The 15800-nt window shown below is 38.6% G+C and overlaps 1 protein-coding gene across 11 annotated transcripts in view; it reads right to left on the reverse strand.

Moving 5' to 3' along the window:
• SVIL (supervillin) overlaps nt 1-15800 on the reverse strand; it is a 110099-nt gene that overhangs the window by 52853 nt on the left and 41446 nt on the right. For 6 of the 11 annotated variants that reach the window (XM_017820232.1, XM_017820233.1, XM_017820227.1 and 3 more), the window contains exons 2-7: nt 15524-15590; nt 10255-10346; nt 6100-6157; nt 5830-5981; nt 4724-5393; nt 304-387 (exon numbers count right to left, since the gene is read on the reverse strand). In XM_017820232.1, the coding sequence (XP_017675721.1) occupies nt 304-387; nt 4724-5393; nt 5830-5981; nt 6100-6107 (914 nt within the window). In that variant the 5' untranslated portion in view covers nt 6108-6157; nt 10255-10346; nt 15524-15590. The remainder of the gene's footprint in view (nt 1-303; nt 388-4723; nt 5394-5829; nt 5982-6099; nt 6158-10254; nt 10347-15523; nt 15591-15800) is intronic. The other 5 variants (XM_017820234.1, XM_017820238.1, XM_017820235.1 and 2 more) reach the window with 2 other exon arrangements.

Raw genomic sequence — 15800 nt, forward strand, 5'->3', positions numbered from 1 at the left:
TGCAGAGCACAAAGTGGGATCAAATAAGAAGTTATAAAATTTAGTGGAAGCCAGAATGATAGTAGCTGTGGAAGAAGCTCAGGGCATTTGTACTCCATCAAAATACCAACTGGTCATAAGTTAGAATAAAAGCAGATGCTTCAAAAAAGTTTCAACAGCTCTTCATCCACATGAAATAACACTTTCTAACTTGCTGCTGTTAAAGGAAAATTAAAGGCAAGTGTTAAATGAATACAGAGTAAAGGGAAAGAAAGGGGAGGTTTGTAATCTGATTGTTAGCCACACAGCTATGTTTTATGATACCTGGAGGGCCAGCTGATAAGTGAAGGTGTGTCCCCTTCTGAATCTTTCTGAAGAAACCATTCAGGTTTTGCTTTCCCTGCACTACTACAGAAAAACAGAACTTCAGGTAACTTTGAGAACTCAACACATATTCCCATTTCTCCTGATCCTCCCTCCCACTGCTTTTTATTGCTATCTACTCAATTGCAGAGGACTGCTCAAGAAAACAAAAGCAATGCACACTAATCAAATTCAAAGGCGGTAAACTGTGAAACAAACTATCATATTAATTCCACAGAGATCTAAAAAGTGTTCCAAATGGTAAAGATTCTGCAAAGGTAACTTTACCAAGTGTACATTGTCCAAAACTTCAGAAGTGAAAGTAACTACGCCTTATTTTTGCCCTTTGCCATTGCAGGTCAGTTTGTGCAAAGACATCTGAAAAAGTTGTTAAAACCATTAATTTAATTTGTGGTTAAAGTGGTATAGACTGCTGCATCCAAAACAAAGTAGTAAAAGGAAATCAATGAATCTAAAAATTCAGATGGTTACATCATACTTCCTAAGAAATTCTCGGGAGCATCTGGAACTCCTCTCTCCTCTTGTTATCCTACTCACAAAAGCTTCAGGTAGCACAGGTAAAACATGCTGCATCACTAGGTGACTTGGGAAAGGAAAAGCTTAAGAAACAAAGTGATCCCTAATTTAATCCTGACTTTATTCAGTTTCCGTTCTGGCATTGAAAGCATAAAAAGAAACAAGACACTACAAACCTCAAAAAGCTCTGCAGGAAAGGGTGCTCACAGACTTCCTATATACAGTTTCTCAAATCCTTTCCTAATGCCCACCTTCACCTAAAATTCCTCAGCAACAGTAGATCACATCAAATACTTTTAACCTTGCAAGCACAGGCTGTCCTGCCACATTAACGTTTACAAACTTACTCCCCTAGGGTGACAAGAGTCCAGGATGCTTTCCATTACCCGGAGGTACATCTGAAAGAACTTTCCTCATTGCAGTAGAGCCATTTGGGATTAAAATCCCAAATCAAGCTCCAGATAATCTACTTCAATTTTTGTTAGTTGGTCTTTAAAGAAAAATAACTGAAAAAGGTCAAATCAACAACTGTTCTTAAGATAATAGTGTATTTGCTGCAAATAAGTTTAAATTTGAGAACTCACCTACAGTTGTCACTGTATCCAAATCAATCTTAGAACAAACACCAAGTGTTGAAACATCTTTTGTTTTTCCAAATGTTTTTGAATCCCTAATGGAACTGACCAAATAGAAGATAAAACCCTTTCACAGAAGCTGCCCCAGCACCTGTAATTGCTCTGAAGCAAGGGAACTTCCTTCTCCTCTCTTAATGTGTACTTTGGCACATTTTTATAGTGGGCATGGCTCAAGCAGCAATTATTTGTACTTGATCATTCATCCTTTGAAGAGTGCAGTCAGAAGAACACAAGCCACATTTTGAATTTAATCAGCCATTTCAGCAGCCAAATGCAGGCAATGTCAAATGATACCTTCTCAGCACTTTGTTGTCTTCTCAGTGATGGGTAACAGGATTAATTATTAAATCTTCTTAGGACTGAAGGCACAAAGCCTTCAGATGTATTCCAAAGCAAGCTGCATTTGTTTTTCAATTTGAACTCAGGAAATTTAAATTTAACAAAAAAAAAAATTGCAGCCTATATAATATGGAAATGACTTCAGAAGAGCAGTCACCTGAAAAACTGTAGTTAGCCCTTATTTCTCTTGTGCAAATAGCCTTATAGAACAGCACCATACAGTAACTTCAAATGGACTGCATGGAAACAGATGATGACTTCTTTACTACGCAGAAACAGGGACAAGACTTTCTGAGAGGTTATTGTTACATCTCTGAATAACACACCAGTGAGTACACACTGGCACTGGAAGTGTTGAGGGTATTAAAGAACAAACTCTTGGCAACTCAACCTTTAAAATACCACCTATTGCCTATATGTGTGTCCAAACAAGGGACCAAATCCGAGGTTTAAGCTCCTGGCTGCTTATCTTGATGGGTGCAGATGATTTTCTTCAAAAGATAAAAATGACAGTAATTATGGGAAACTTGTTTTATGCAAATACTGACCAAAGCCTCATCTCAGAAAGAATCTGAAATTAGAGATAATGGAGTCAGCAATTTGCACTAAGTTATTACTTATTCACAGAATCACAGAATAGTCTGGGTTGGACAGGACCTTTAAAGGTCATTTCGTCCACATTACTCAGAGTCTCATCAAACATCACCTTGAATGTTTTCAGAGATAGGGTGTCTACTTCCTCTCTGGACAGTCTGAGTCAGTGTTTTATCATCCTTCTTGTAAAAAATTTCTTTCTTAAATCTAGTCTCAATATACCCTTTTTTAGTTTAAAACCATTCCCCCCTGTCCTATTGCAACAGGCCCTGTTAAAAAGTCTGTCCCCATCTTTCTTATAAGACCCTGTTAAGCACTGAAACACTGCAATAAGGTCTCCCAGGAGCTTGCTCTTGTCCAGGCTGAACAACCCCAACTCTCTCAAGCCTTTCCTCATGGTAGGGGTGCTCCATTCCTCTGATGATTTTTGTGGTCCTCCTCTGGACTCATTCCAACAGGTCTATGTCTTTCTTGTGCTGAGGACTCCAGAGCTGGATGCAGTACTCCAGTGGGATCTCATGAGAGTGGAGTAGGAGGGCAGAATCACCTCCCTTGACCTGCTGGCCACACCTTTTTGCAGCCCAGGACAGGGCTGGCTTTCTGGGCTGCAAGTGAACATTGCCAGTTCATGTCCAGCTTTTCATCCACCAGTTCTGCAAAGCTTTTCATGTCAGGGCTGCTCTCAATCCCTTCATCCCACAGACTGTATTTGGAACTGGGGCTTGCCTGGCCCAGGTGCAGGACCTTGCACTTGGCTTTACTGAATCCCTTATAAGGTTCCCGTGGGCCCACTTCTTGAGTTTGTCCATATCACTCTGGATGATATCCCATCCTTTGGGAGTGTCAACTGCACCACTGAGCTCAGTGTGGGAAGAGACGTTGCCATTGGAGACTGAGGCAAAAAAGTAGTTGAGTATCTCAGCCTTCTGCTCTTCCATTGTTACCAGTCTGCCAGTCTTGCTTTCTTTGACCTTCCTTTTCTGGCTAACATACCTGTTGAAGTCCTTCTTTTTATTCTTTGCATCCTTGCCAAGTTCAGCTTCAGCTTTGCCTTGGCCTTCCTAAACCCAATCCTACACAACGGGGCAGTGTCCCTATACTCTTGCCATAATACCTGTCCCTGCTTCAACTGCCTGTGCATTTGCTTCCTGCCCTTTAAAATCAATTCATTCATGCTGGTCTCTTGCCTTCTTTTCCTGATTTCTCACACCTGGGGATTGAGTCCCCTTGTGCTCTATGGAAAGCATAAATGGTTTAGTTTATACCAGTTGTTTCAGTTTCTTAGAAACAGTCAACACTGCATGATGCAGATGTGTTTACAATTAAGGGCTCATTGTAATTTACATCATTTTTAATTGCAACATTTTAACTTAAGTTTTATGGTTTTATTTTCTATCCATCTATCTACCTAGAAATTAAAGAATCACACATAGAGAAAATCATACTTTTTAAAAGTTCTTATTCACGCATTGTTTTCAGTCACCATAAGAATTTGACAGCATTTTCGCAATACACTGTGATATTATAATGTGAAATTAATGAAAAATAATTTTTTTCCTTCTGGAAATATCTGGTTACCCTATTACTGTAGTAAATTTGTCAAATATGAAGCAATTCATCATGGAATTTTAACCTTCCCCCCTGCCCCTTCACGCACATGTATGCTTGACATTATCTGAAAGAATGACTATCACAGTTCAAAAAAGGTTTTCACACTTTCACATCATGAAAACAAATCAACTATTATTTCAACTGACCTAAGACACTGTTCAGCTTTTAACTCTGATAACTGTTTATTTTGGCAGGACTCATCATGAAGATATTAAAATCTTCACTGAGAAACATCTTACCTTTATTTGGAAGCCCCCACCCAAACAATCACAGGATATAGATGAAAAAAAGTTAAAAGGCTTGCTATAATAGGTTATTAAAAAAAAACAAAATCAGATTTAGAACCACATAACTTCTTTAATTTCTAATTTGTGTAAATATCTTAAACATCAGTTATTCCACTGCTTCCCCCAGAGGGCCTAATTTTAGCAAAAATTCTATAAAGGAAAAGTGAAACCAAGGTCATAGCTAATCAGAGAAATATATATCCACTTCCTTGTATCAGAAGCACACTATGAGCCAATACAGCCAACCAATCCAAAGCCACTAAATACATTCTTCAAGGGTAATATATACATTCTCATGAGTACTGTAGACCTTGCTGCAGAAGGTGATTAAGATAAAGGAATTCACTGTAAAACAAACAAAATAAAAATAATACTTACCTTTGTCTGCTGTTACTGTGCAAGGGCTGGTCATTCTGCAAGTGGATGGGTGAGGCTGCCCGCTTTGGTGAAGAAAGGGACTCTCTGGGGGTTTGCTTTGGTGATATTGGCACTTCGTTATAGGAGGAAGATTCTCGTCCAGAAAGTGAAAGGGAGACAGAACTATCCAAGTTTGCTGAAGGGTCAGAAGCCTGTCTAATGGCACTGTCATCATCTGCTTTTCTAGCACTCTTTTCATTTGAGAGGTTGTCCTTTTCTTCACGGCTGGAGTACTCTTTGGAATCAGAAATTACACTCTTTGACCCCTTTGTCTCAGTCCTGGACAAATAAAGGGTGGCATAGTCCTTGTTTTCATCATCTTGCCTTTCACTTTTCACTCCCTTTCTTTCCCCACTGTCGGGATCTTTCCTTGCTCGCGTATATCTGGATGAGTAGTCAGAATCCAAATCAGAATCAAGAGATAATCCATACTTTTCTGCCAGCTGGCGTCGCCTCTCTGCCTTGTACCTAGCTATCCTCTCTGCTTTTGACTCTAATTCCTGGACATCCATGTTTCCTGTACTATACAAGGGCTCTGTGTTACCTCCTGTGATTTCTGATCGGTATCTGGATGATCTGGGTTGTTTTTCTACAGAAGAATCTGAAGTTTCCTCCTCTTCATTTGATCTTCCTGTCAAAAGTACAACATATATGAGCAAGTCCATCCCAAAACTCCAAGTATCCCACCCATCACTCAAATCAAGTGAACTAAAAGCTTCCCCTTTTCTTACAAATCAAAATGACTGCATAGACACATTATATTTTTGCACTTTAGTCTCCAAAAGCACATACAAATGATTAAGAAATGTGTATTAGTAATACTTCTTTAAGAAGTAACTCTTTAATAATTAATAGTTCTCATATCACATTGTTGTTTTAAAGCAATAAGGATAATCAACTTTTTTCAAATAAGACAACTGGAGACTTACAAGGCAAGTCAAAAAAAAAACCCACCCTGACACAGTTTTTCTGTAGAACTCTTTTCCACGGACTGGACTGCACAACTGATAGGGTAGTAAACATGAAGTAATTCAGCAATGCAAGACTGAGTGCAATATGCTGCTTACCTAGGTGGGGACTGTATGGATCAGTCGCACGCATATATCTTGGTGTATCTTCCTCTAGTAAACGGTGTGTGACTGAACCTGGGCAATTTTGTAGAAGCATAGGTTGTGTATCATTTTCAATTCCCTCTAAGCGTCTAGCTATTCTCTCTTTTCTGAAAAATATGTGAAAAATGTGAAAACAGGTATCTTGAAAATTTGAAGGGACAGTTTCTAAGAGGAGGTTACAAAACAAGTTGCGTGTTTTGTTTTACAGGCCAAAGACTTTTTTACCTTTTCATTTCCAAAAAATCTCGGTTGTTTGGTTCAAACAGTTTTCTTAATTCTGAAACTGAGACAACAAAAGATTATGTAGTTTATAAGCTACTAGGTTTCAGAAACTTGCTAAAATGCTTTAGAATAAGAAGGAACAGTCAAATAAAGTTCAGAGTTTTGAAATAGCTTTCATCAGGAAATGAGCATTTTCCTTGTTTTCCTAGTTTATTAAGCTTGTGTTGTCAAAAGTGCATTAGACACGCAGGTGTGATCACCACCTCCAGGTTCTTCCAAGCTGAACTCGAATCTGCTATTGTATCCTAGTAGTTTTCAAGACATAGCATATACTGGACAAGTTGTATTTTGGTTAGCTGAGATCAAGCTCACATGCCATGGTAACCTGTTTCAAAATCAGGTAGTATGGAATTACTGCTTTCCTTGTCTACACAAAAGTCAGGGACTGACTATGTTTAAAGAGAAACAGTGTCCCCCCTAATTCTTACTTTCCTCCACTCCCCTATATTGAGCAAATCCCAAGAATCCCAGTGACTCATTGCTAGAGTGAAAATTACAGTGTCATGATATTCCTGCATGGATAATTACCTTCTACTTTGCTAACTTTCCCCTGTAGTTTAAATTGGACATACTTTTCTTCACTTCCTCTAAACTTTTTGCCGCTGTTATGTGCTACTAGACAGCTGCCACAGTTCAAACAGTAGTGAACCAAGAGGAGGCATGATAGATGAAGTAATCCCTATATATAGACATGTATGTGCACATGGAAACCACACTGGAGCAGTAAGTGCTACGTAAACAAGTGTGGTGTGACTTCTTACCACCAGGAAAAGAAACCATCCAGGTTGTCAAAGGATGCAGTGGATGGGGATGAGTGTGTGTGTGTGTGCACCTAACACACACACATGCACATACATCCACCCCCTGGAATCACTGCCTTGGCAAATATGTAGTTCTAAAAGCTCTGTGCACCTATTCTGACGCAATGCACCTCCGGGGTTCTAACTATGTTGACCCAGGGATAAAAAGTCAAAGCAAGCTAAAATCTACTGCCTGCTAAATTGGCCAGAGATTGCCATCAGAAACGCCTGATGAGTCAGGACTGTCTAGCAGACATTGCTCTACTGCAGAAGTAAATCTATGACCTCTTCTTTGCTACCAGAGTTCATTGCTCTAGATACTTACAAGATAAACATTATTGAAACACCACCCTTTTAAAGGTCAGATGCACCTTCCCTTCTCTCCCTTCCCTGTATTGCAAGAACATACAGGCATAGCTAGGTCAGGGCTTCAGCTCAGCTGACACATCCAGGAAGTTTGCTGTAGTTAATACCAGTGCTCATACCTCATAGATACAACTGACACTGGATGTCGTATCAGCCTTATGTGCTGAAAAGCCACTAGGACTACAGATAAAATGTCTTGGATCAGCAAGAATGAACATATTCTGATCGTGACTCAAAGATGCAAATGAATGAGATATGAACACAATGTCTGAGGCTACAGATGAATGCTTGCTGAGAATGTGTAATGAACAGAGAAAAGAAATGAACATGACCACTCTCAAAAACAACCCCTTTAGTCTGTATTTCTACAGAAAACAAACTTTAGCTAGCCAACCTAATTTCTGAAGCCAGGTTAGCTCAGATTGTGGTCACACCATGAAAAAATCTAACATGTACACATTTGAAGCAGAGTAGCTCAGGATGCAGCTACTTAACAATGCTAACAGGGCATCCTGAGCTAACCCAGGGGACACCTCTTCCATGCCTCAGTTCAGCATCTGCAGCAAAGCAGATCGAAGTCTATGCCTATGCTACTGTCCAAGTTGACAGTGCAAGATAGCCACTGAAAGTCAGTAAATTCCAAGCATACATCTCTGGACATGGATAGAAACTGGACTTGGGCAATGCAAAATTTGCATTCTGAACCAACACCAAAGCAAAGATGAGCCCTCACATTGTGTTTTCACAGACTTTTCTCTCAATGCACGGGCAGTTTCCACTGTTGCTCTGCCTACTCAAGCTGTGCTAGCAGTGGAACCGTAACGAACAGAGAACTTACTCCTATGAAACCAGCCTTCATTTCAGATTCACACCAAAGGAAATGATTTCTCATAAATACTTTGCTCTAACCTCCCCAAATCTACTTCTGTTTAAGTATGCTCCTCTAGCTACTGGAGTTTTTCTGTTCTATCTGTTGGCTATACACACATAAAAAGGTCAAAACAAAACCCATAATTATTCTGTCACTTCAGACATAGGCCTCTAAAGCTCACAGTTATTAAAACGACATTCCATCCAAATCGTAATAATTTTTCTTCCCTAGTCACCAATTTATACAGTCATTAAAACCATCATCAGAGAACAGATCTTTTACACAACTTTAGTAAAGTTCTAAAGCATAGCTTCATACAATAGCAAAAGTCTTCTTCCCTTTCCCCCCACCCCCAGAAAAGGAAACGTGACCATAAGTTGTCTACATACAAGAAATGTAGAACATCCAAAGAACTCCCAGAAGCATTAGCTCAACACCCTCTTGGCTACATGTTAGCTGAAGTTCCAGAGATTCTACTACCACTTTGCAGTCCTAAAAAGAGCACTGGTCCCATGAAGAATCTCTCCAACACCTTCCCAAACAACATAGGACAAAAATAGCATGGGACTACTCTATGCTGCCTTACACTTTTTCCACACTTGGGATTACAGACAGTAATTTCAGTTTAGTTGGCCAACATCTGCAGAGTTTTTCTGTAAAAGCAGTTCCAGCACTATTCTTCTTTTCATGAGGTAAGGAAAAAGAAGCAAACCCCTCCCCTCCCCAAAAAAAAATTAAATGCAGGAATTTTTCTACTCTAATAATTTCTTTTTGATGAATAAAATATTTTACTTCAAAACATGAAAGCCAGTTGGAGACATTTCACTCCCAAGGATACTGGTTGACCCTGGTAAACTTAGGTGACCAGGTTTCTCCTTTTTAATTTGCAATTTGAATAGGTTGGTACCAATTTCCATCTGTTCATGGGATGTTTTTTCCATGTGACCATCAGAAACTACACCATGGCAGTGTTAGAACAGTAACAACACTTCTACCTAAAAAGTAGCACAAAGATGTGATTCAGCACACAGGAAAAGATTAAGAAGCTTAAAATAATTAATTTCACAGTAAAAGCTCCTTATCTAGATTAATTCATGGCAACACAATTTGTAAGCACCAGTGGTCACTTAAGGGCAAGAGGAAGAACAGCCACAGTTCAGAAACAGCCCCAAACTTGAGGCTTTATTTTATTTTTATTGAGCTGGATGCTATGGTAGAATACCCTCCAAGGTAGACTGCCAAGAGGCATCTTAATTCTGGTAAGTGTAGATCTTCTAAACAAAATTTACCTTAGAACACCAGTAATCAGGAAAAGCAGTATTGTTCCATGTCTCGTTCCAGAATAAAAACCAACAAATACATTTGGAGTCCACCTCATAAAAATGTTTTTAAAAGTCCTTAAATTAAGGTGAAATATTTCTTATAGAATTCAGAAATCTTTCAAAAACATTTGCTACAGAATATAAACTCAAGCATACTTTGATTTTCACTAAATAATTCAAGAGAATTAACTTTCGCTTCTACCTCAACTGTCTCAAATGATAAATATGGAACTGCTGTTTTCTTCAGAAGTTATTCAGACTAAGACAGAAGTTTAAGAACAAAGAAACCCAAACCAAAGCCTGTGCTTACTGCAGCTCCTTTAGCACGTAAGACAAAAACTCAGTGTAGTCAGTTGGTCATGCAAGCACAGTAATTCTACCAACCAAGGGGACTGGAAAGAGCTATGACTACAAGTCAAGTTAATATTTTGATTTCAGGATTAATCTAACTGTACAAAGAAGCCTCTCTGAAGTTTTGAATTTCAACTACTTCTTAACCTATTGAAAACTAGGTAAACAAAGCTGAACTTTATGAAGCAGAGATATAGCAAGGCCTTATAAAAGAGCACTGTTATTCATCCCTTGCTTCACCCCTCAGGCATACTTCATATGAAAAAGAAAATTCATCTACAAAACATTTGTGCCTAAGTAATTTTAACTGTGCCTTGTATTTGCATAAACTAAACTTCACATGCTGTTAAATTACCACTTGTGTTAGCAATGTGTCTCCTTTACTTACCTTTCGGAAGTACTGCTAAGAGATTAGCATCAATATCCTTTGTGCTGTTTGCAAGTTCTTCTTTATCTTCAAGTGAGAACTCCTTCTGAAAACTGAAAGCAACATCTGTTTTACAGAACTGTGGATATTTCTGCTACAAATGAAGTAAAGCCAAGATGTAATCAATTTACTGTAAGATAGTCTAACACAGATACGCAAGAAAATATTTTCCATAGGAATGAGCTAAGAAATAACCCAAAGAAAATCAGAAAGCCAAACCTAACATAATTTGAAACGTGTTTGGAACTGACTGTGACACATTTTTGCATTAAATTACTGACTGGAGACTGCCTTCAAAATGCTATACTAAGCAATTACATTTGAAATAATCTGTATCAAATGGTTCTCCATAAATATTAAAACATATGTCATCAAATGCAGTACTGTATGTACACTCCACCTAGCAGCCTTCTGCATGACTGCCCTATTGTTGTTACTGCACTGTTCTCTGGATTTTACATGGTTTATAATACATTAATATGAGCATCAGTCAGGTAATTTAATTTTATACTATGTATTTTCAAAACAAGAAAAATGTTCACTTAGGTGAAACAAAATATTTCTTTAAACATGTCCATTAAATATACACATTTTAACTGTAAAATGTAAGTGTCATAATGGTCTAAAGTAGATACTAACTGTCTATAGAGATTTTTTGGTAGGAAGCGTTCCTCCTTGTAAGCAAGATTTTTTTTCTCTGATTATGAAAAATAGAGAGCAAACTGCTGTATTCTGGCATTATGACTTCTAAGCTATCTCAACTGGGTATAAGAAAATTTATACTGGTCTTAAAACATTTAGTAAATTGGGTAGACAGGTGTAACAGATAAAAATCCTCACAGTGATCCTAGGCTCTTCATTTTGCCATGGTAGTGATGTGCCATATGATTTACTGTCATTCTGATAAGAAAAACTATGCAGTCTTACTGTTAGAAAATCCTTCCTAGGACAGATTTTAAATGGCACTTTTCCCCCAAAGTTATTTGGTTAGAAAAGAAAAAAATAGGAAAAAAAGAATTCTGTACTCATTATTTCAAAAGAACATTTCTCATTGGATGGAGTTTTAACATATAATGACTAGTAACATTTTTCATTAACTCCTATTAGTATTTGCATGTTTATTGATTATAAATAATATTCCTTTGTAGGACATTGAGGAGAGAATAAGATCCTTGAAATGACAATGAAGAAATTGGGCTGTGTCACATCCAGGCACCCTGCCACCTGCTGCAAATTGTGTCCAACAACTGCACTTATAGAAATTATTCCAGGTACTGCCAAGAAAAGCAATGTTAGTCACTACAGAAAATTGCAAATAGAAGATGAAGAGCTGCAAAAAGCTGTCCATTAGAGAAAACTGTACCCTTACCGGGCAAAACCACTGTAATTGAACTAAACAAAACCCAAAATACAGTAAAGAATAGCACAAAGCAGCCACAAGAAAATGGGTGCATGTGTCATCTGACACTGGGCAGAGACTCAGACAGTTAACAGCATGTTTGTATATGCCTAACCCCACACTGCCAATACTCATGATTCTTACTAGTTTCACAATATGTTATTTTCTTACAGACACAGCTTCTGGAGAACCCTGGGTGGAGAGATTCCCAGTTCCCACTTGAAAGCAGTTTCTACTCCTTTTGGCTGAGCATGAGTTTGAAAAATGAAAATAATATTGGCCCAAGGCTATAAACCACCCCCAAATTTATTTTGTCAAATCAATTTGATTACTTAAGACAAAAGGGTCGAGGGACCCAGCTCATGACTTTTGAATATCTGTGCTTTATTTAGCAGCATCTCCACTTGCTTCCATAATGTTTGTGACAGTGCAGCACCTTAAGTTTCCATAAACACGGGACTCTGTACAGAAAAGCATTCACTCATACAGCAAAAGCCTTGTTTAAATTAATTATGCACTAACACCGACCACTATGTCTCATTCCTACATGAATTTCCAAGGGTAAAATCATACAGAATCAAGACTGGCTCTAGCCTGCTGGTTCTAAAAAGAACAGGATTATTGGATTGTTTGTGGATTCCTCAACAATCCTTAAGTAAGTACTATAAACTAGTTAGGTTCACTCCAGGGAGTTCCAGGGACTCTGAAGCCAGAGATAATCAAAACTCAGTCTAAATGTCTTTTACTGGGTTTCCATCCATTCATTCTCATGCCAGTGTTGTTATTTACCTTTCTTATTTTTCTTAACAGAAGTTACCCATATGTACTTAGCTTCCTCAAAACAGGTTCTCAGTTTCATTGATTATCTGTAAAAATGTTCTCTGCTTATTCTAGTTTTAAGTCATCTTTTTCTGCATATTATGACCAGAATTGGATAGTCTGGATTCCAGACCTGGGTCTTAGCAGTATCTTACAAAAATAGGAATTTTAGTAGAGAAAGCATTATTATATGACTAGTTAGTTGAATGCTGGGATCTACAACACATTTGCCTTTTTATATCTACACTATATTGGCTGCTGAATCCTGAGACAGAAACTAATATGCCAAGGCTTTGCTTTCATCAGTTGCAAGTGACAGAAAAATTTATCAGCCCCCAATGCACAACTGTGCACTTAGTGTTATTACATTACATCCTTTTTCTATTACTCCTCAAGGTCATCCAGTTCTTCCTGTATGTGAGCTCCCTCCTCCTTTGTACAGAGGGTGGCTTGCAATCTTTGCTCACTGGCAGATTTCACTAAAATTCTTTAAATAACTACAAACTTCCTAAGTTTAACCCTAACTGGGCTACACAGCATCACAGGTTATTTGCTTAGTGAAAGTCCCTTCATAGTTTTCCCTATGCCCTCATTTTACATTTCCCTCTGGACAGACTGTCAACATCTATTTACTTGTTTATTTTTTAAAGGATTAACAATTTTCATATACTATTTAATCCACTATTGAGGAGTTTTATCTCTTCAGAGGCTTTTTTTCCTCTCTCTAGCTAAGCTGCAGGTGGCATTGCTTGGTTTAAGTATTTGCACATGAAAAAACCAAAATGTTTTAATCCAATATATAATAACATTGCTTTCACACACACAGAGGATTCAGAGACAGAGCACTGCTCTGAAGATGACAGAGTCAAGCCAAACAATTGGGTATTTATGGACTAATATATCAAATTAGTTCTAAAAATGAAAGTAGGCATATTTAGGACATGTCACAGTATTCAATAAGAACATTCATTAGGAATCCAAATTGAGTTGGAACGATGTTAAAGCAATTCCAAATAGTAAAAAAAAAGAAACAACCCCCCCCAAAAATAAAATTACAGGACACTACTCATAAACGTTTTTAAAAAAATAAACTCATAAGTAATTCCACACCAAGACTTCCCTTTTTCCCTTTTTTCTCAAAGAGAAATATCCATATGTCTCCCTGCTTTATTAGTTGCTCTGCTGAAGAAGGAGTTGCATCAATTCAGTTGCTTAAGTAGAGTCAGATAGTCAGACTTGAATTGCCAGATATATTGTACCTTCAAACTCATCCACAACTCTCTTCTAGAAATACCACAACTACATCTAGTCATGTTATAAATTTAGGTGCAGATTCTGAACAGATATGTTCAGTACCATGAATTTCCACACTTACCAGCTAGGCTCTGCACATTCATTATTAAAATAATTAAGGCATACAAGAGGTTCTCTAAATGAAAAAAAAATAAATTAGAAATTTGCAAGAATTCTTTCTTAAAGTCCTTGTTAAATCTGGAACTGAAAGAGGAACTTCTCTTCCTTTCCTTGCCTGAAACATAGCCTGTGACCATGGTTCATGAAATGCAATCAACAGCAAGAGGTCCCACCAGTTTGTTTCACACAGGATTTGTGTGTGGTTTGGCCTCAGGTTCCCAACAAACTCATTATACTCTCCAGTGTTCAGGAATTCAGATGATTCCTGTTAAGACACAGGCAACAATATTTCACAATCTCAATAGTTTTTCTTAAAAAACATTGTATAATGCAGCATTAGTAGAGTACTTGACAGTCTCAGTATTTATACTGATCTGCCAACTTCCAAAGTAAGTGTGGGTGGTATTCTATACATCAGGGATTCCAGGCTGCAAACTTCCTCTGCTGCTGCTGCAGCAGCATACAGTTTCTAAATAGCTGCCCCACTAACCTAGTTACATGCCCAAAAGCAACCAGAAGTTTGATCCAAATGCCATTTGGTAACACTGACCTGCCATCCCACTTAAAGCTACAGGATATACTGAGATTTTATGATTGAAATACAAAATCCACTTGGATACCTGCCAGCTAGGTTCTTGGTGTTCACTCCTCTTTCCCTACCTCCAGGAGAATTTTCTTCCCTGGACCCTTAAGTAAAAGGTCCATTCTACAGTCATACCCTCCTCTGCTACTCTTATTTCTACTTTCCCCTACCTGCTTTCATAACACAGTGTGTCTTGTACACCTATTCTCTCCATCTCTCTACAGCACATAAGAAACAATGTGACAGGGAATCAGGTGTGCTCCAGGTGGTGTGCCTTGACTAAAAAGAAGTTTGCAAAGTGAGCCTGTGTGCTGGCAGATTCCTGTGCAGCTGAGCCAACATCACGGCTGGTTGCTGGGGCAAGAGTCAGTTCCCAGCTCCCTGATCTCTTCTCTGTGCCATTATGAATGAGTCCAGTAAGCACAAATGTGGACACCAAAAACAGCTGGAGCAAGGATGGGAAGAGAGAGGGAACATGATTTGCCATCTTGCTTAGCTGTATCCCCTTATTCAGGCTCGTGGAACCATGTCCTAAGAATGCAGGCACAAGGCAGCACAGCCCTGCAAGGAAACAGCAACACCACCTGTCCATTCATCTCTGCAGTGTCCTGCCTCATCTCTCTCCCCTAGATTGCTGACAAAGCTCCCTGCAAGGATGTATAATTAATTCATCCACTTCAGTCACCTTCTTTTACAGACAGGTAAGTACTCCAGGCTGGTTCACTGGTCTGTATCGTGTCCATGCCACACAAGGAAAAATGTGCACTGCAGTGGCAGGAGGCCCAGTGCAGAGTGGGACTTTTCCCTGAGCAATTCCAGCTATAGATTTTAACATTACTTAGGAGACAGTTGGTCTTTTCAATACCCATTCAGAGCATCAGCTCTGTGCCAGAGCTTGGTCTTGTGAGAGGACCAATAATCACTTTTCCTGACAAAAGAATAAATGCAGATTCAAGCAATGACTGCAAGTTACTGCAACCAGTGATATTCACCGGGCAAGATGAGCTCCACCTTACCTTAACGCTCTCTTCCGTAGGAGCAATCGTGAAGGTTTAAATCTGACTGAGTTTCCCTTGGCAAAATCTGCAAAATAGAAAAAAAACACAACATTGTGAAGATGCTGTAATAAACGGGGAACTTTTGGTAAACTAGGTTGTAGCCTCCAAGCATAGCCTTTCCACTGCAAAAGACTGTGCCTTTTCTCTAGGCAAACAGCACAATCTGGCATGTCCAAGATGGTGATAAAACCAAGCCTTGCAAAAATGAGTACAGACAGTAGACATCCTAAAAACA

Source organism: Lepidothrix coronata, unplaced genomic scaffold, assembly GCF_001604755.1.
Source record: "Lepidothrix coronata isolate B3197 unplaced genomic scaffold, Lepidothrix_coronata-1.0 Scaffold80, whole genome shotgun sequence".
NCBI classification, from domain to species: domain Eukaryota; kingdom Metazoa; phylum Chordata; class Aves; order Passeriformes; family Pipridae; genus Lepidothrix; species Lepidothrix coronata.